The 22019-nt window shown below is 45.1% G+C and overlaps 1 protein-coding gene across 1 annotated transcript in view; it reads right to left on the bottom strand.

The window, feature by feature from the left end:
- Positions 1-7448: 7448 nt before the first annotated feature.
- The window catches only part of LOC147099036 (WW domain-binding protein 2-like), a 46713-nt gene continuing 32142 nt past the window's right edge, over positions 7449-22019 (bottom strand). Inside the window, exons 4-8 of the mRNA XM_085969579.1 lie at positions 19250-19342; positions 16975-17208; positions 15225-15323; positions 14358-14434; positions 7449-12593 (exon numbers count right to left, since the gene is read on the bottom strand). Coding sequence (XP_085825705.1) covers positions 12546-12593; positions 14358-14434; positions 15225-15323; positions 16975-17208; positions 19250-19342 — 551 coding nt within the window. The 3' untranslated portion in view covers positions 7449-12545. The remainder of the gene's footprint in view (positions 12594-14357; positions 14435-15224; positions 15324-16974; positions 17209-19249; positions 19343-22019) is intronic.

Here is a 22019-nt window from a genome sequence, read left to right as displayed (position 1 = left end):
ACCCGCTGCAGGACTTTCCGGTCATAGGAGCTACAGCTGCTATACCACACTGTGATACAGTTCGTCAGGATGCTCTCTATTGTGCAGCGGTAAAAGTTAGAGAGGATCCGGGGTGACAGGTTGCATCCCTTCAGCCTCCTTAGGAAATATAGGCGCTGCTGGGCCTTCTTCACCAAAGAGGAGGTATTGAGGGACCAGAAGAGGTCTTCCGTGATGTAAGGGACTAGTGATTACTAGAGGGCCGATAATTTAACATCCTTTCAACAAGGCCATAAATTTCCAATAGGACTTTCTCCATTGCTCAGAAATAAGACATTTCAAATTTATGCCAACAGAACACAGGATAACGGGCTGTCAGCCTTGCAATTCACCAAAACACACTTCTTCCTAGTTTTCCCCTCAAGGCGTTGGTGTGTTACATCAACTAAGTAGAATAACCTAAATTATATAGGTTCGGATGCCAGTGATAAATCAACTTGTTGGTTTTACTAATATCCACAGAAAGTACAAGTAAGATTATATGTCTACATACCAACAACTAGGGTACGGTAGCACAGTGGTTATGTTACTGGTCTAGTAGTCCAGAGGCCTGGACTAATATTTCCGTGAGTTCAGAATCCCACCACGGCAGCTGGGGACATTTAAATTCAGTTAATTAAATAAATCTGGAATAAAATCAGTAATGGTGACCACGAAACTATTGGATTCTCGTAAAAACCCCTCTGATTCACTAATGTCCTTTTGGGTCTGGTCTATATGTGACTCTGGACCCACAGCAATGTGGATGACTCTTAACTGCCCTCTGAAATGGCCTAGCAAAGAAGTATCACAGACTTGCAGCGGTTCAAAAAGGCGGCTCACCACCACCTTCTCAAGGGCAATTAGGGGCGGGCAATAAATGCCGGCCTTGCCAGCGATGCCCAGATCGCAGAAGGGGAAGTGCAACGAGACCTGGGTGTCCTTGTGCACCAGTCGCTGAAGGTAAGTATGCAGGTGCAGCAGGCGGTTAAGAAGGCAAATGGTATGTTGGCCTTCATAGCGAGAGGGTTTGAGTACAGGAACAAGGATGTCTTGCTGCAGTTGTACAGGGCCTTGGTGAGACCGCACCTTGAGTATTGTGTGCAGTTTTGGTCGCCTTATCTGAGGAAGGATATTCTTGTCATGGAAGGAGTTCAGCGAAGATTCACCAGGCTGATACCTGGGATGGCAGGAATGACGTATGAGGAGAGATTGGGTCGATTGGGCTTGTACTCGCTGGAGTTTAGAAGAATGAGAGGGGAACTCATTGAAACTTATAAAATTCTGTCAGGACTGGACAGACTAGATGCAGGGAGGATGTTCCCGATGGTCGGGGAGTCCAGAACCAGGGGTCACAGTCTAAGGATAAGGGGTAGGCCTTTTAGGACAGAAATTAGGAGAAATTTCTTCACCCAGAGAGTGGTGAGCCTGTGGAATTCTCTACCACAGAAGGCAGTAGAGGCCAATTCATTAAATATATTCAAGAAGGAGTTGGATATATTTCTTAAGGCTAAAGGGATCAAGGGGTATGGGGAGAAAGCAGGGACAGGGTACTGAACTTGGATGATCAGCCATGATCTCATTAAATGGCGGAGCAGGCTCGAGGGGCCGAATGGCCTACTCCTGCTCCTATCTTCTATGTTTCTATGCACCAACGTATAAAAAAAAACTAGGTTATCCATCAGGGTCTGCGAATTACAGGTGACTTCTCAGTACAGAATACCAAAGATTTACTGAAAGCAATGCATATTTATACACCTTAAAGACACTTTGTAAACAAAGTCAGATGACTTGCTCGAAACCTATCCATTCTCAGATTCTTGTCTGTGATCCTTATGTCATATGTTTCTACACCAGAAGGTGGTGCAATGTTGCACCACATCTACTTCATTCTCACATAAATATGGAAAGTGTTTCATTTCTGATCAGCAAAAGAAAGGACAATTTTGCATGGTTATAAACATCACACCTTATCAGAATAGTAACTTAAACCAGACATTTTGTCTCCAAACTAGCCATAATTCTTTACAGAAACCCTTTGATACTTCCTAAATTGCCTTAAAACCAACAACACATCTTGCTTGCTTAGCTTTGCCTGTAGAATTCTAATGACCTAATCTAAACCATGTGTTAACCTCTGTCACACGGAATACGTTCATAGGATCATAGAAAGTTACAGCACGGAAGGAGGCCATTCGGCCCATCGTGTCTGTGCCAGCCGACAAAGAGCTATCCTCCCTAATCCCACTTTCCAGCTCTTGGTCCGTAGCCCTGTAGGTTACGGCACTTCAAGTGCATATCCAAGCACTTTTTAAATGTGGCGAGGGTTTCTGCCTCTACCACCCTTTCAGGCAGTGAGTTCCAGACCCCCACAACCCTCTGGGTGAAGACATTTCCCTTCAAATCCCCTCAAAACTTCCTACCAATTATTTTAAATCTGTGCCCCCTGCTTATTGACCTTTCTGCTAAGGGAAATAGGTCCTTCCTGTCCACTCTATCTGGGCCCCTCATAATTTTATACATCTCAATAAGGTCTCCCCTCAGCCTCCTCTGTTCCAAAGAAAACAACCCCAGCCTATCCAGTCTTTCCTCATAACTAAAATTCCCCAGTCCAGCCAACATCCTTGTAAATCTCCTCTGCACCCTCTCCAGTGCAATCACATCCTTCCTGTAATGTGGTGACCAGAACTGCATGCAGTACTCTAGCTGTGGCCTAACTAGTGTTTTATACAGTTCAAGCATAACCTCCCTGCTCTTATATTCTATGCCTCGGCTAATAAAGAAAAGTATCCCGTAGGCCTTCTTAACCACCTTATCTACCTGTCCTGCTACCTTCAGGGATCTGTGGACATGCACTCGAAGGTCTGTTTGTTCCTCTACACTTCTCAGTGTCCTACCATTTAATGTGTATTCCCTTGCCTTGTTAGCCCTCCCCAAATGCATTATCTCACACTTCTCCTGATTGAATTCCATTTGCTACTGTTCTGCCCACCAGACCAGTCCATTGATATCTTCCTGCAGTCTACAGCTTTCTTCTTCATTATCAACCACACAGCCGATTTTAGTATCATCTGCAAACTTCTTAATCATGCCCCCTACATTCAAGTCTAAATCATTGATATCACAGAAATCACAGAAACCCCACAGTGCAGATAGAGGCCATTTCGGCCCATCGAGCCTGCACCGACACATATCCCACCCTATCCCCGTAACCCCACGTATTTAATCCCCCTAACACTAAGGGTCAATTTATCATAGCCAATCAACCTAACCCGCACATCTTTGGACTGATATATACCACAAAAAGCAAGGGACCTAGTACTGAGCCCTGCGGAACCCCACTGGAAACAGCCTTCCAGTCACAAAAACACCCATCAACCATTACCCTTTGTTTCCTGCCTCTGAGCCAATTTTGGATTCAACTTGCCACTTTGCCTTGGATCCCAAGGGGTTTTACTTTCGTGACCAGTCTGCCATACAGGACCTTATCAAAAGCCTTGCTAAAATTCATATACACTACATCAAACGCACTACCCTCTTCGAACCTCGTTACCGCCTCAAAAAATTCAATCAAGTTAGTCAGACACGACCTTCCCTTAACAAATCCATGCTGACTGTCCTTGATTAATCCGTGTCTTTCTAAATTAAGATTTTTCCAATAATTTTCCCACCACCGATGTTAGGCTGACTGACCTGTAATTACTCAGTCTATCCCTTTCTCCCTTTTTAAACAAAGGTACAACGTTAGCAGGCCTCCAGCACCACACCTGTAGCCAGAGAGGATTGGAAAATGATGGTCAGAGCCTCTGCTATTTCCTCTTTTGCTTCTCTTAACAGCCTGGGATACATTTCATCCTGGCCTGGGGATTTACCCACTTTCAAAGCTGCTAAGCCCCTTATTACTTCCTCTCTCACTATGTTCATCTAATATTTCACACTCCTCCTCCGATTGCAATGTCTGCATTGTCCCTCTCTTTTATGAAAACAGGCGCAAAGTATTCATTAAGAACCATACCCATGTCTTCCGCCTCCACACACAGATGACCTTTATGGTCTCTAATAGGCCCTACCCTTTCTTTAGTTATCCTCTTGCTCTGAATGTATTTATGAAACATCTTTGGGTTTTCTTTGATTTTACTTGCCAAATTTTTTTCAAGCTCTCTCTTTGCTTTCCTAATTTCCTTTTTAATTGCATTTTCTATATTCCTCTAGAGTTTCTGCAGTATTGAGCCCTTGGTATCTGTCATAAGCTTCCCTTTTTTTCTTTATCCTACCCTGTATGTCCCTTGACATCCAGGGGGCTCTAGATTTGTTAGTCCCACCCTTTTTCTTTAAGGGAATATACTCGCTCTGAACCCTCAGGATCGCCTCCTTGAATGCCTCCCACTGCTCGGACACTGATTTACCTTCAAGTAACTGTTCCCAGTCCACTTGGCTAAATCCCATCTCAGCTTAGCAAAATAGGCTTTTCCCCAATTGAGAACTTTTATTCCTGGTCTATCTTTGTCCTTTTCCATACCTACCCTAAACCTAACTGAATTATGATCACTAGCACCAAAAGGCTTTCAATAAGGTCCCGCATAAGAGATTAGCGTGTAAAATTAAGGCACATGGGATTGGGGGCAAGGTATTGACTTGGATAGAGAACTGGTTGGCAGACAGAAAGCAAAGAGTTGGAATAAACGGCTCTTTTTCTGAGTGGCAGGCAGTGACTAGTGGGGTACCGCAGGGATCGGTCCTTGGGCCCCAGCTATTCACAATATATATTAATGATCTGGATGAGGGAACTAGATGTAATATCTCCAAGTTTGCAGACAACACAAAGCTGGGTGGGCGTGTGTGCTGTGAGGAGGATACCGAGAAACTCCAGTATGATTTGGACAGGTTGGGTGATTGGGCAGAAGCATGGCAGATGCAATATAACGTGGATAAATGTGAGGTTATCCACTTTGGTGGCAAAAACAGGAAGGCAGATTATTATCTGAATGGCAATAGATTGAGAGAAGGGGAAGTGCAACAAGACCTGGGTGTCCTTGTGCACCAGTCGCTGAAGGTAAGCATGCAGGTGCAGCAGGCGGTTAAGGCGGCAAATGGTATGTTGGCCTTCATAGCAAGAGGACTAGAGTACAGGAACAAGGATGTCTTGCTGCAGTTGTACAGGGCCTTGGTGAGACCACATCTGGAGTATTGTGTGCAGTTTTGGTCGCCATATCTGAGGAAGGATGTTCTTGCCATGGAGGGAGTGCAGCGAAGATTCACCAGACTGATACCTGGGATGGCAGGAATGACGTATGAGGAAAGATTGGGTCGATTGGGCTTGTACTCGCTGGAGTTTAGAAGAATGAGAGGGGATCTCATCGAAACCTATAAAATTCTAACAGGACTGGACAGACTAGATGCTGTAAGGATGTTCCCGATGGTCGGGGAGTCCAGAACCAGGGGTCACAGTCTAAGGATAAGGGGTAAGCCATTTAGGACAGAGATGAGGAGGAATTTCTTCACCCAGAGAGTGGTGAACCTGTGGAATTCTCTACCACAGAAGGCAGTTGAGGCCAATTCATTAAATATATTCAAGAAGGAGTTGGATATATTTCTTAAGGCTAAAGGGATCAAGGGATATGGAGAGAAGGCAGGAGCAGGGTACTGAATTTGGACGATCAGCCATGATCTCATTGAATGGCGGAGCAGGCTTGAGGGGCCGAATGGCCTACTCCTGCTCCTATCTTCTGTTTCTATGTAATGCTCTCCCACTGATGCATACTGGCTAAAAAAGTTCTCCTGAATGCATTTTAAGAATTTTGCACCCTCTATACCTTTCACACTAATTTTATCCCAGTTTATATTAGGGTAGTTGAAATCCCCTATTATTACTGCCCTGTAGTTTTTGCACTTCTCAGAAATTTGCCTACATATTTGCTCTTCTATCTCCGACTGTTTGGGGGTCTGTAGTACACTCCCAGCAGTGTGATTGCCCCCTTTTTGTTCAATTCAACCCATATGGCCTTATTTGATGATCCTTCCAACATATCATCCCTCCTCACAGTTGTAATTGTTTCTTTAATCAATACTGCGACCCCCCCCCTGCCCCCTCCTTTTTTATCCCCTTCTCTTGGTGCCGGCTCTGTTGAGGTGCAACCCGTCTGGCTTGTACAGGTCCCACCTCCCCTAGAAATGGTCTCAATGCCTCAGGAATCTAAAGCCCTCCCACCTGCACCATCTCTCCAGCCACGCATTCATCTGCTCTGTTCTATTTCTGTACTCACTAGCACGTGGCACTGGGAATAATCCAGAGATTACTACCTTTGAGGTCCTGCTTTTTAATCTTTCCTAGCTCCCTAAACTCTGCCTGCAGGACCTCATCCCTCTTTCTACCTATGGCATTGGTACTGATATGGACCACGACCTCTGGCTGTTTACCCTTTTCCCCCCAGAATGCATTGCAGCTGCTCGGTGGCATCCTTGACCCTGGCACCAGGGAGGCAATATACCATCCTGGAGTCACGTCTGCGGCCACAGAAACACCTGTCTGCTCCAGTCGAATCCCCTACCACTATTGCTTTTCCATTCTTCTTCCTTCCCCCCCCCCGTGCAGCTGAGCCACACGTTCTCATAACAGATATTAATACTGCCTTCTATATTACGGAGCTATTTTTCCTCATAATTTCTCACCAGATGTTCTAAACTTTCTACCTAATCATGCCCAATGTATATCTGCCGTCTCTACACATTCCTTCGTTACTGTAGCCCTCTATGCTAACTATCCCTTCATACCCTTTTACTAAAGCCAAGTTAGGGTTAACCTATTATATTGCACACTATCCCACATGGGGTACAGCTCTATGGCAGCTTTCCAATACCTCATTCCTCAGCAGTCTTCATCTGTGACCCTATCAGTGTAAGCAGGCCATCAGACCATGAAGGTAATGGCAGCTTAGTCGGATCCTGCCCTCACCTGTTATCCACATCTACACACTTCCCAGCAGGTATCAGCATGCCAAAATTCTGAACCGAGATTAAAGGAATTCTCCTGAAACAGTTACCAGCTGTTGGTGTGTCTGGGACAATTAGAAGATACTGGTGACTCTTCACTAGCGCTTGTTCCTCACTCCCTTGTGCTACAAGGTCAATCTTTCCGCCACTATGCTCATGTCTCTGGAATTCTCTTCGACAATCATCTTGCCCCACAATCTCATTCCTGGCTTCAACAAAACTCTTTCTTCAGCCATCTCTTCAGTTTCTTCCCTCGCCGCCTCCCCCCTAAATTATACAGACTACCTGGTGATCCAAAATGAAGACAAACACACCATTCAGTGACAGCACAGGATGTTTCACGCTCCCATAGATCCCACGGTAGAGACTTTCCTGTTAAAGAATATTTTATAATATCCACTCTACATCAGTCATTTACTACAAAAAAAAAGCTGCACACGTACTTTGCACAAATGTCTTTATTTAGGTGCTTATGAAAGCATTTATTAACAATGTGTAAAGCTTTACTGAAGCATACATACAGACTTATACACATTAATGAGTGAACACATTAATTTTATAAATCTAGCAGTTATCAGTCAATTCTCCTGTTAATACAAAAGTACAGATTAAATAAAAAGCAATGCATTATTATTCTCCCAGAATCCCATTTCATTGGCCCATCTTTCCCCAGTTCAAATGTAAGAAAGCGGGTTGTTTTAAAAGCTGTAGTGCCTCCAATGTGCTTCATCTCAACCTGCACTTGGATTCAAGGGATGTATACTCCACGGTCTAGACATCCTCAATAATTTTAATACTTTTTCCATTTTGTTCCACTAATCAACACGCGGACAGCCCAGAGATCAGGCCAAGTAAACAGCTGGCCAATTTGTATAAAAATCATCGGCAGGTTGAAAAACATATTGATGAGCTTCCTCCCCAAACCAGTTGAAGTTCACAGAAATTCTGTATTCCAAGAGATACAAGGAAGGAGAGTAGAGTATCGCCTTGTCTTCTACAATATTTTTCCTATGTTACTAAGCATTACTGAATTTTAGAATATTTTTCCTTTCCTATAATATTACTTAGTACCATTGACTATTTTACATTATATTTTACACATCTTCATTAACATTCCCAAAGAGTGACTTATTAAAATTGAGAGACATTAAAAAAAAAAAAAAATTGACAATTTTTATAAAGTAGTTTGCTTTCTTTAACCCCGGCCCCTCAAAAAATCTGGAGGAAACCAAATGCAATATGGGTGAAACAGATTGTTGGAAGCAAACAACTTGTCAAAAGTTTAAAACAGCTGCTGGAATTTCCCCCTACTCCAACCTTTCTAAGCCAGGTCGTTTTGTTTATACGCATTAGAATTGCTGACAATTTTTAAACAGTCCCCCAGAAATCCCCATTTACACAATTTTTGGTCTCCGTGAACTCTGGCAGCGAATAGTTGTGGCTGTTCACTCCTCGCCCAAGAGCGACATTGCTATTCTGGTGTCGGCACAGAGTGTCTGCGCTTGATCTGCAGCGCTGGTTTCCGAGGCAACAGTACATCATTGCCATCAACTTTCCTGTCCCATGTTGAGAACAGACCTCAATATTGTGTTAGTGCCAACCAGACTGATTCCAAAACCAGTGTAAACGGGATACAAGGCAGAGCAGCTAAAACATGCATCGTGCAAATTTCCTCTTATACTGTTACTTGCAACGCATGCAAGGAAAATGAGTGAACTATTTATATTTTTATAAACTAGGTACAGTCAGATCCTTTTAAACCAACATCCCCTTTAATGGCCACGAGGATCCACGGAGGCCTACAAACTTAGGAACTCATTAAGCTCCTGCAGAATTCAGACATTTTACAGTGACTGCCCTTCCCGTCTCTGCTCTGCTCCCCCAGCCCAATTAATTGCAACTGCTGAAAGAGCACAGAACACAGCAGAAACCTTTCCTAAATTCTAGTAAAAACGTGTGTGTGTGAATTCATTAGGCTGGTCCAACTCGTTGAAGTTACATGTTGCTATGATCACTCACCAACTATTAGAATGAGTCCTTTTGCAAACTCCCCATTGTATCTACAGAGGTGCTTTACATACCTTCTCTAGTTAAGAGAGTGCAATCACGTGTTTAGATTAGTGGTTGTGCTCCGTACTGGTGTGTTAGAGAGGAGCTGCTGAACTGGCTTTGTGTGGCAGACTATGTTTTTATTATAGTAAATAACTTGTCAATACACCAGGGCACAACATCACCATTAAAAAAAGACCCTTCATTAATTTTGAACAGAGACAGTGATTTTTTTAAAATTTTACATTGACCAATATTAAATCAATCGAGTTAATATTGGTCGATGTAAAAAAATAATCACATCGTCTCCTGCTCCGCAGCCCGTTGCTAACAGCGTTGCTTTTGGCAATCAGTCCAGCACTGAACTCGGATTTGATTGGACATCTGATGCTTTGCTTTCACTCAACACCAACACAAAAGTTTAACAATAATCAAACTGAAGCTCTTCAAACATCTCCAGTTGCTTATTAATTCAGTCCTGCTTTCTTTATTCACAGAATGACAGTAAAAATCAGAAAATGCACAGCGTGCCAAAAGCAGTATAGACCTTGGAAGGAGTGCAATGCATTTTAAAGAGGTGAGACTTTGTTCACCGCCACTTGACACACTCTCTCAGTAGAATGTATAATGAAAAAAAGTTCAATTTTATGTTGAATGTCAAGGTATTTTTAGGTGATTTCCCTCCAGTATTATAAAAATCAGATTAAAGAACATGCTGCTATGAAGACACACTGCTTTTAAGAAGTGATCATCACTTGCAGCTCAGTAAAAGCCAGAGAGAAGGATAAAGCCATACCCGAGGGTCTTTTGCCATACAGCCACAAACAGTTGATATATTCTTGGTTTATGGCAGTGAAGGATTAACAGTTAATTAACAATTAATCTCCTTTAACCACTTTGTTCCGAGTATCATTAGTGTCATTGCATTAATTAGTTGAATTCAATCCCCATCCTCCATCCATTTCGCAGGCTTTCTCCCTCATGTTCCTCCACTGCCTCCCGTACACTATTGCAAACCAAGGGGGCCATCTGGTCACTAAACCTCTGCCTATGAAGTGGGGTTGAAATGGCGGCTTGGAAATGAGGGAATAATCGGAGCTGGTTAACTACCAGCATGACCAGTTGATTTGGTGCCAATTTCTATACAACCACCTTCAGGATTGGTCTATAATTGGCCAGCAGGGCAATGTGGACAAGCGAAAGCTCTCCTTTCACCAGGAGGCCTCACTACGATGCAACGTGTTGCCAGGTGAGCGCAGAAGAGAAATAAAATCCTCCTGCTCAACTGAAGGCAAAGGAGTCAAGACAGTCAAGCAGTCCTGCAATCCGAGTGGGAGTGAAGCATCCCAATAGCTCCAGGCTGTCATTTCAAAGAGTCTAGCTTCTGAAGCCAGCAGCATTTTTTCCACCAGTCCTCTCTATTGAAGAATCACAAGGTTGAAGCAGAAGAAAGATTAGGTTACACAGCAGAGCAGGGAAGACAGAATGAAATAAAAAAGGAGGCAACTCCATTATCCCTGGATCAGACTCAGCAGGTGACTTTTTTAATTTATTCAATGCATTTTCTTAGAAAACTACACATCATGTCTGTGCCCTGGCTGTCTTGACCAGTAGTTTAAAAGCTTCAAGTATAACAACATTGCAGGGACTGAGATATCAGTAAGTGCACAGCTATTTTCCTTTCTAACATGTTAGATTGTGGGTCAGTCAAGAGATGCAGTTCTCCTGCAAGAAATATGGAAAACTACAAGTTAGAGGCTAGTTCACTCCTAAAAAGGGCCAAATGCTGTTTCTAGCTCCTTGCAAGTTCCAGTATGCTTCTGGAACAACCCAATCCAAACACTGCACAGCACAGCATCCTTAAAAAAATAATTTAACACACAAATCAAAGAAGAAGTCATCATATCACACGGCAAGGGAAGTTTTCTAAAATGAAGAATACAAGACCCGGACAATAATGGACCATGTGCCCACTGGTACCAGCAAGAGTCGCAGGGGCAGCCTAATACTGTCAACTAGGAGTTCAGTAAAGCACAAATATTTAAGCTATATCACTTGAACTGTGGTAGAATATCAGCAGAAAAATTATTGTCTTTTGTCTTTCCAATCTTGGGCATGTCTAAAGGGAGCATTTAAAGCTGTTTATTAACACTGGATTAAAGTATTAATGGATAAATGTTGGTTGCGGTGGGGCAATCCTAGGTGATGAACAGTAAGCGTATTAGTTTAAGTGTATGTTTACAGTGTGTCGGTATTCTCCAACTAAATAACCCAGTCACAATACTGTAGCCCTGGCACACAGTTTTCAAATGCCTGTACACCGTGTTATTTATCCGTTTTGATCATACCTTTAGATTGCACTGGATCAGACCAGAGTGGTGTCAGGTGGGTATTTTAATACAAAATTTACCATACTGGACCAAACCCAGACTGGGTTGGTGTTTAGAAACATGCAAATCTGATTTTCCCCATCCCCATAAGAAATAAATTATAAAACAATCTTTTTACCAAACATTACAGAAATGATTTCCATCTTCCCCTCCTGCTAAACTTTCAAAGTATTTCTCAGTAATGTTCCGAACAATGCTAGTCTCATTTATTTTCTGCTAGAAAAAAGTGTTTTATTTAATATAGAGAACATCAAAAAAAAAATCAGATTTGAATCATTCCAGCCTTCCCGTACTCAAAAACCTTAAAGCCTAGAAATGACACTGCAGGATTACAGGCCAATGAGCATCACTATGAAATTACTCGATCGTCACAGAGGCAGCATTTAAAATAGCAAAGCGATTTTGTAGGAATGCGTTGTGTTCGTCCGCTTGTATCACACAAAGTAATTTCTATAAACTCTTTTCTAGTATATTATATACTATAATATTGTAGTTACAGGCTGCATTTTTGCATTATTAAAAAGGATGTTAATCATCAACACTTACTGGCTGCTGGATCCAGACAGCTACAGCACACTGAAAATCTCTCAAAATGGGGGACCGGTCAGACTAGGCCAATACTTTTTCTCCTAAGGTGGTCAGGAATTCTCAGTTTTCGAATGGAAAAGATGCGGTCGGGTTTAGGCAGGCATGGCTCAAGCTGGAACGCGAGAGTGGAGTAGGGTCATTTTTTTCAACCCTTGCAGGCGATGGTGACAATGTGTGGAGTTCAGCGATGTTTCCAGACAGACTATTTTTCGGGGGGGGGGGGGGGGGGGTGGGGAAAGAGAGGAGACAGCGTACATTGGCTCAATGGTAAACGACATCTCATCTGTTTCAGTGCACAGGTGATCATTCCCATTGCCTGTGCAAGGACACCATCAGGATAGAGCGAAGGAGCCTACAGTCCAAGACCCATTTCCTTTGCTGGAGGACACAGATGGTGGAAAGAGACTATGAAGTGGCTGAAGTCTAATAAAAAATGCAGCTTCTAACAACAGAATTTTTAGAAAGTAAACCATTCACAAACAATTGGAAGAATCAGCACTTCAAACAGGTTCAGTTGTTCTTCTTCTCTTCTGCTGGTGTGTACGGTGGGGGCTGATCCTACAACAGAAAATACAATCCCTTACTTGTTTTATTGCTGCATTTGAATATTGAGGCAGATGTACAAGTCATAACGGCACAGGAGGCCATTCAGCCCATCGAGTCCGTGCCGGCTCTCTGTAGAGCAATCCAGTCAGTCCCATTCCCCCGCTCTATCCCCGTAGCCCTGCAGGTTTATTTCCCTCAAGTGCCTATCCAGTCTCCCCTTGAAAACATTGAGTGTCTCCACTTCCACCACTTCCGTCAGCAGTGAGTTCCAGGTCCTCACCACTCGCTGTGTAAAACAGTTTTTCCTCACATCCCCCCTGTATCTCTTGCCCAAAACCTTAAATCTATGTCCCCTAGTCCTTGTACCATCAACTAGTGGGAACAGCCTTTCCCCGTCTAGCCTATCCAAACCCGTCATAATCTTGTACACCTCGATCAAATCACCCCTCAACCTCCTTTGCTCTAATGAAAACAAATCCAGCTTCTCCAACCTGTCCTTGTAGCTAAGATCCCCCATCCCCAGAACCATTCTGGTAAATCTCCTCTGCACCCTCTCAAAGGCCTTCACATCCTTCCTAAAGTGTGGTGACCAGAACTGGACGCAATACTCCAGTTGTGGCCTAACCAGCGCTTTATAAAGATTCAGCATAACTTCTCTACTTTTGTACTCAAAACCTCTATTTATGAAACCCAAGATCCCAAATGCTTTGTTAACCACTCTCTCAATATGTCCTGCCACCTTCAGGGACCCATGCACATTAACTCCCAGGTCCCCCTGTTCCTGCACACTCTTTAAAACTGTGTCATTAAGTGTATTTTGCCTCTCCCTGTTCCTTCTACCAAAATGCATCACCTCACACTTGTATTAAATTCCATCTGCCACTTGTCTGCCCATTCTGCTAGCCTATCCATGTCCTGTTGCAGTCAATTGGTATTCTCTGGTTATATTAACATGTCATACAATGATAGCTTGCGTGATCACACCTGCAATTCCCAACATGATAAACTCTTTATTCTGGGGTTTTGGGGGGGGGGGGGGGGGGGAGGAGAAGATGTACTTCCCAGTTAAAAAGGCAAGTGTCCTCACACAGAGGAAATGCCATTCTAGGGTCAGGTACTGTGAACTTGAAAGGGGAGGATCTGTGCAGTGGACAAAGACTTCACTGGAGGGAAAGTGCTCCTCCTGGATCCACGTACAGGCAAGTATCTTTAACAAATGTACCTTTTTAGAGCTGGCCTACAATGATCCCTTTAAGGACCACCTGTTAGGCCACATGTAGACCTGGTTTTCCTGAATGTAGCCGACATTGACTGCCTTATGACAAACCAATATTGCAGAGGGAGGCCTCAAACGGGAGTTAGGCCCCTTATTTACAAAGGGCTTTCTGCCTGCCATACTGGAAACTTAGGCACCCAATTATCACCTGAAAGAGAGGCGTGGTGCCATCGAATTTCTAGGCCATGCTCTTCATCCTTTATAACTGACCTGGGAGTGCTTGAGGGCATCATTAAATGCAAAGTGTGGGCAAATGTTTAACTTCCCCCACATTGAATCTTGTCAAGATAAGATGTCATTTAACACCAATTTAAATAAGGACAGACAACTTTTACAAGACAAGATTGCAGACACAGTACGGGGTACTGTAGCTGTACATTGCTTATGATCGGAGGAAGATTCTTCCATAACCCAGCTTGGGGAAAGGAGCTTTGACGGATGCAAGAAACAGAAGTTATAGCACAGACTCAACCTTTAAGATAGCAGCAATGAACTCTTACCATTGGCATGTAGACACTGTGAGGATTGCACGGGTTGTAGTAAGCACTAGAAGCTGCTTCTGCTGCTTTAGCTCCACCTGAAAGATGAGACAGAAAAGTTACAACACAATTCACACTGGCATTTTTCTTCAAACCCCTCCCCCATTCAAGCAGACACTCTCCTTCCTCCCCCTGCCCAAAGAAACGCTCCTAAATTCACCCCTGTTCCCTGTAAAGCACCATTCCCGACTTCTCCCCCAATACTATACTAGAGGCTACTGCTGTTTGAAGTGATTCTGGCCACTGCATATGGCAGGCAGTAGCTGGAACCCCTTCCATTCATAGAACGCAGGCAGTATTGGTGCTGAAGGGAGAATCAGAACCCTCTCAATACATTACAAAACTGCTTACAGCCCCCTCAATGGTAGTACATACAAAGCCCTTTCTATAAAACCTCCTCACAATTGAACAGTGAGATTACATAGAATTTACAGCACAGAAACAGGCCATTCGGTCCAACTGGTCTATGCCAGTGTTTCTGCTCCCACCCCTCTTCATGTCATCCTACCAGCATATCCTTCTGTTCCTTTCTCCCTCATGTACTTATCTAGCTTCCCCTTAAATGCATCCATGCTATTTGCCTCAACTACTTTGTGGTAGTGAGTTCCACATTCTAACCACTCTGGGTAAAGAGGTTTCTCCTGAATGCCCTATGATTTAATGGTGACTATCTTATATTGATGGCCCCTAGTTCTGAACTCCCCAGATGGTTCCCAAAGAAAATTTAGGCTCTCCCTGGGTTTCAGTAACACATACTGACACGTTAATGATCATTGCCATCTAAATGAACTATATTCTGATCTTGTTAAAGGTATACAGTGTACCTACCAGGCAATCCAGGTTCTACCACACTGACTGGAGGAGGTCCAGGATAGGGAGGTGGGGGAGGCATGTACATGTCCATTGTAGGGGCAGATGGATAGGCTCCTGAAATTATACATCATCATATATACAGATTACAAATCACTTCTAATATTACTTATTCTGCTTGAGGGGTATCAATGGCAGCAACCATTACAAAAACTAACTCGGTAAAAAAGAATATTGTTCCAATAGACTGTGCCGACATCAACGGGGGCTATCTGTGAAGAGTTACCCAGGGAGACAATGCAAAAAGACTGACACCATGCATTTGAAATACCCCAAGTCAATGCCTTGCATCTCTACTAATGTTCATCAATTCTCCTCACATGAATGGGTTCAGGAACTCTCAACCAGTTCCTCCCCATGAGGTTATTAGCACTCAGTGTTTCTAATTAAAAATATAGGCACAAGGATGTTAGAGTTGATTAACTTTTATAATGGGTTCTATTGACAAAACTTCTTAAAAGTAATTTAAAGCAATCTTTATCAATTGAATACAAACAGTAATTTTCTTGAGGCAGGAGCTTTAACGCAGTGTGACATGGAGTGCTAGAAGGTGGCTGGCATCAATTCTCCAGAGTAAACAGTTTGTTTTCTGATCTCACCGTGCTGTTGAGGAAGCTGAGCAGAACAACAACATCTTGCATTTATATAGTGCTTTTAATGTAGTAAAATGTCCCAAGGAGCAATTATCAAACAAAATCTGACACCAAGCTACATAAGGAAAGATTAGGACAGGTGACCAAAAACGGCAAACATGGTCGACCACAACCCGCCACGAACGCACCTATTTCCAGTTTAACCACGGCGGGTTCGGGGGCTTCCGAGTAACCTGCTCTGGAGAGGCGGGTCGTGATTATAATATGTTACTGAGGCACCGTTCCGCAGATTTTGCCAGCCATTTGAATTTAACCCAGAGCTCGGGAAACCCGGCAGCTAAAGGGAGGTGGGATCCAGCAGATAGGTGCCTTTTACAGCACTGCTCATGGGCCAAGAGGCTGCGGCCTTCGACTGATGGCTTTCCCGCCCGGCAGCCAGCCAGCCTCTCAATCTAGCCAGCTGCCAGGCGGGAAACAGGGTTTAAAAAGAATGATAATAAGGTCCTGCCGTTAAATTCAGCAGGACCGCTGCATTCCCGGTATTTCCAGGTTTCCTCCCCCACAAACATGTGTCCCCACTCCTCCCCACAAATAGAGGGGCCATTATTTCAATGAGCGAGTGGAAGAGGCTTCCTAGGGAGATAGTGGATGCAGATAGCGTTGATTCACTCAAATGCAAATTAGCTAAATTCCCTTCAAAAAATAATACATTGGGATCCAGTATATGTGCAATTGGAGACATGGCATGTGGTAAGTGTAGCATTCTTGGGAGGAATAGGTGACTTTGGACTTATGGTTCCCAAAGCTCTCCATCACTAGTGGTTTTCCATACCTCAGGTCTGGGTCTGTTGTAGACTAAATGATAAAGATTAATTCCCATGGTTAGTCAACAACTCCATTATCATTGTATCATGCGACTACCAGGATGGTAGGTGGTGAACTAGAAGGGCCCTGGGTCTTTTATCATCTAGCAATTCCTACATTCCTGTGATTTAAATTTTGTCAAGTGGAAAGAATGTGCTCGATAAAGCTACTACTACTGAATAAGAAGTTGATTGCCCTTTAGTGCTGCCAATATTTTATTACTAGCAAGTTAGGAAGCTCTTTTCCTTTACCTGGCTGTGGTGCAGGTGTTCCGTAATGGTATCCCATTGGTGCAGGTGGAGGGCCATAACCTCCATTCATGGGAGGCGGTTGATATGCGTAGGGGCCATTTGCTGCGTAAGGACCATTCGCGGTGTATGGGCCATTCGCTGCGTACGGGCCAGTCGCTGGGGCAAATCCAAAAGCCATATCAGCCATTGGCTCGTATCCATAAGCAGTGTTCTGCACAGGAGTACCCCTGGAGGCTAACAGGAAAAACAAGACTGAATTAGATTTTGCAACGACAACACGCGAGTTATTGTAGCATAGAACCAAGCATGCCTCAATGTAGCTGATGTGCCCTGGACACACAGTATGACTGGTTCCAACAGGTTAGCGTTGTATTCCAACACTGCGGTGTACACAAAAGCCTCACAAACAGGAAATCTCTCGTGCAGGAACACAAAGCGCTTACTTATATAGAGTTCTTTTACACTGAAGGAGCACCATTTTAAAAAAAATGTTGCAGCGGTGGAATATCCCCACATGACATTATGTTGTCACTAGTATATCTGTACCAATACATTATATAAACTCATTACTCCCGCCAACTCCCTATAATATTACGTGCTGTGTTTGTGTGCGATTCTTATTAATTCATTACCTCAAACTGCGTCCGCCACGAGGACTTCACTCTACCATCAAAATGCTCTCTCCAGACATAATCCAAGAATGCAAGGGCAAAATCTATAACTGCACTGCTAGGCATTTTCAGTTCAAGTGGATGTACAATGAAAATTTCACATGCTCAGTTACACTTTACCAAAATCCTAGTGACAACACTGGAGTTTCAATTTCAAGCCTGACCGGCAAGTATCATTTAGAGGGGATCTTAGGCGCAGTTAAGAAGATAAGAATTAGGAGCAGGAGTAGGCCATTTGGCCCCTCGAGCCTGCTCCACCATTCAGTAAGATCACGGCTGAACTTCTACATCAACTCCACTTTCCTGCAATATCCCTGGATTCCCTTAGTGCCCAAAAATCTATCGATCTCTCTCTTGAATATACTCATCGTCTGAGTATCCGCCCTCTGGGGTAGAGAATTCTAAAGATTCACAACCCTCCAAGTGAAGAAATTACTCCTCATAACAGTCCTAAATGGCTGACCCCTTATCCGGAGACTGTGCCCCCTAGTTCTAGACTCTCCAGCCAGGGGAAACAGCCTCTCAGCATCTACCCTGACAAGTCCTCTAAAAATGGGATCACCTCTCATTCTTCTGAACTCCAGACAGTATAGGCCCATTCTACTCAATTGCTCCTCATAGGACAGCCCCCTCATCCCAGGAATCAATCTAGTGGACCTTTGTTGCACCCCCTCTAAGCCAAGTATATCCTTCCTTAGGTAAGGAGACCAGCTGCTGTGATAAAAGAGACATGTCACATTTCTCACTGTTAGGGCAGGGCAGAGCTGAGGAGACTTTATTGTGCGTCTGGGTCATGGTACCCCCACCTGGAAATGTCCAACCTGTTGCCAACTAGTGAAATATACTATTTTCCCCACAGTACCCAATCCTATCAGGACAACAACAAGCAGGTGGCCACAAGTAGTGATTTAAAAAAAAAAAATTAATTAACCAGTACAGGAAACTTTGGTTTATCCGGAGGTTAAAAGTCCAGAAAGCTCTATCTACCGGCAAAATTCAGGAGCCGTTTCCTATAAGTTTTTTTTTAAACTTCTCGTTGCTTTTTTTCCCCCCCCCCCCCCCCCCAAAGTCAGGCTCTGCAAGGTCTGTAGCTATGCAACAGCTTCAGCTAGAGACGCTTTTAAGCTGCAGCCGACTGTTTTGAAGCTGTTGCTAAGCAACAGGGTTTGTTGATTCACACGGAGCTGAAAAGCTCCGTATGTTTCAACATTAGCGCTGGTTTGTCCGGCAGTTTTGATGGTACGGCACCAGCTCGGTCCCGTCGGTGCCGGATACCAGAAAGTTTCCTGTACTGACATCTTGACAAGCAAAAGGATTTCTACTTAGAACCTTACAAGATCATTAGGTGGGACATAAAATGTATTTAAATTCTGTATATTAAAACATGTCTGAATTTTCCCCGTTACTTTTATCGTCAGAGACATTGGTTTTAGTTTGAAGAGGTCCTATATGCTATACCCAATTTACAGAACTATTTCCACTGGAGGAGCTCGGGCTGTATTTGGATATTAATGTCCAGAAGATAATTCCAGTATCCAAGTTAACATCCTCCCTCATGATTAGTGCTTAATGGACGGGATTTAGTGATGCCATCTCTAACTTACCTTGCTGAGCCACTTTGAACATCAGTTGTCCGAACTCAATGGCTCCACCACTGTTAAAAACTAATTTGAATGAAGCCTGTCCTTCCCAACCACCTGGAAGTCAAACACAGATTAAATTATGACAAGGACACATATTTTACTTGGTGCTTAGATCAACGTATAACATTTGGTTTTTTCCCCCCCAATAAAAAAGGTAGGGTTTTTTTTTGCCTTCGATAGCACTGCTACTGCAAAATAAAATGAGCATCACTGTGCTTAATGGCACCCCAATGGAAATCATCTAACTCAGTACACGAACCTGGGACCTTCTAGTTGAGCTCATGCAAAAATCTGCTGCCCATATCTTAACTTGCACCAAATCCCGTCTACTCATCACCCCTGTGGTCGCTGACCTATACTGTCTCCCGGTCCAGCAACTCATTGATTTAAAAATTCTCATCCTTATTTTCAAATACCTCTATGGCCTCGTCCCTCTATCTCTGTAACCTCCTCCAGCCCTATCGCCCGCTGAGATCTCTGCGCTCCTCCAATTCTGGCCTCTTGCACATCCCCGATTTTCTTTGCTCCATCACTGGCGGTAGTGCCTTTAGCTGCCTGGCTCCTAAACTCTAGAATTCGCTCTCCTCCTTTAAGACACTCCTTAAAACATACCTCTGACTTGTCCTAATCTCTCTTTATGGCTTGGTGTTAAATTGTGTTTGATAGTTGCACCTGTGAAGCACCTTGGTACGGTTTACTATGTTAAAGGTGCTATATAAATGCAAGTTGTTGTTTTGTATGCCTTAATACCACACAATGGGCTAGATTTTCAGTATAGGCAGTTTTGGGGCGCTAACCTTAGCGCCCGCCCGAAGTTAGCGCCCGCCCCAAAGTAGCGCCCCGTTGCCGGGAATTCAGTGGCTTCGCCCTAAGAGGTTGGTGGAGCGCTAAAAGAGGCGTTCCACTACTCTCTTTAGGCGCTAAGCCGGCGGTCCAGAGGGATAGCGCCCAGGCGGGGCGCAGCACGGGTGCGGTCATTTTTGCACTGACAGCAGACCCCGTGGTGCCGACCAGCTCTTAAAGGGGGAGGGGACGAATTGGTCTGCTGCCACGCCCTGCACACTGCAGCCTTGCAAAGAGGCCTCAACACTACTGCTCAGCCCCAGGGAGTCATGGCAACGCCAGAGAAGGCCCGTCAGCGTGCCCTGCGCTTCTCAGAGGGTGATCTGGACATCATGGTCACAGCTCTGGAGGTGAGGCGCAAGATCTTGTTTCCAGACAGTGGGAGGAATCCAACCCACCACGACTACACCAAAGCCTGGAAGCAGATCGCCCAGAGGGTGACGTTCACCGGCGAGGCCCCCAGGACCCACACACAATGCCGTAAGAAATACAACGATCTGACCAGGATTGTGAGGGTGAGTAGCCTTTCCAGTCTCCTCCTCATTCTTGCATGTACACCTGACATGATGGGCAAAGGGACCTGAAAGTCCTTTTGGCCAGCCCTCAGCCAGCAGCATTGGGACAGTCATGAGCATCAAATGGCCATTCGGCACTCTACACTTTGGCCAAGCTATTCCACCATGGGAGGCAGTGGACAGTACATCAGGGCTTCACTCTGTCCAAGCTATTCCACCATGGGAGGCAGTGCTCACTACATCAGGGCTTCACTCTGTCCAAGCTATTCCACCATGGGAGGCAGTGCTCACTACATCAGGGCTTCACTCTGTCCAAGCTATTCCACCATGGGAGGCAGTGCACACTACATCAGGGCTTCACTCTGTCCAAGCTATTCCACCATGGGAGGCAGTGCACACTACATCAGGGCTTCACTGCGCACTTACAGCCCGTCCTTTCTCTTGCAGGCTAAAGTAGCGTTTAATCGCCAGGCCCGTGCCAGGGGTGGCCGCGCCAAGCTGCAGAAGCTCACTCAGCTGGAGGAGCGCGTGTGTGTGCTCATGGGAGCACGTGTGATTGTCCCCACAGCGTGCGGTGTATCCGACCCTCCACTGCCCGGCAATGGTAAGGACCTCGCCTTTTGGCCCTCTCGCGTCGCACTGGCCCATCCGAGCTACCTCCTTTGCCACTGTCCCACCAATGCGCTGAATCCCACCAGTCCTAACTCCCTCGCTGACGCCGTCTCCTCACTCTGAAGCTACTCTTGTGCATTCCTGCTTTCAGCTGGTGACGACCAGGACCCTGAGGCTGCCAGTGACAGCACCTCCAACCAGGAGGAGGAGGAGGAGCAAGCCGGACCTTCGGGGGAACAGTCACGTCCCGCAGGAGAGGAGGAAATGCTCGACACCTCCTCACTGGACGAGTGCCTGGAGGAACTGTCGCAGGGCAATGCAGCTTCTGGGACCAGTGGCGTCCAGCCACCCAGCAGCCGTGCGCGTGGCCCGCGGCCTTCCCCCCAAAGGGGGGAAGGATCAGAGGGGAGTGCTGCTGCTCGGCACACTCGCCGTCACCAACGCGGCAAGGGTCCCCTAGTTCGGCCCCCTCCTCCCCAGCGGGAGAGTCGCGACTCCAGTCCGGACACCTTCACTTCGGAGGAGGTGCGGAAGCTCGATCAGATGGCCGACGACTCGGACCGGCGCCACACGGAGCTCATGAGCGTGGTGGGGCGCATGCCTGAGGCCATCGAGTCGCTGGCGACCAGTGTGCGCGAGTTCGGGGCAGCAACTGCCGCGACTGGCCGCATGCTAACTGATGCCGTCAAGACCCTGGCGGATGTGATGCGCGCGCACACCAGGACCACAGGGCCACTCACTGCTGCCACACGCGCTGTCTC

Source organism: Somniosus microcephalus, chromosome 28, assembly GCF_052327205.1.
Source record: "Somniosus microcephalus isolate GS21.2 chromosome 28, FLI_Smic_1.0, whole genome shotgun sequence".
In the NCBI taxonomy this organism is placed as follows: domain Eukaryota; kingdom Metazoa; phylum Chordata; class Chondrichthyes; order Squaliformes; family Somniosidae; genus Somniosus; species Somniosus microcephalus.
The sequence above is the reverse complement of the archived record's forward strand: the minus strand, read 5'-3'. Positions and strand labels throughout refer to the sequence as shown.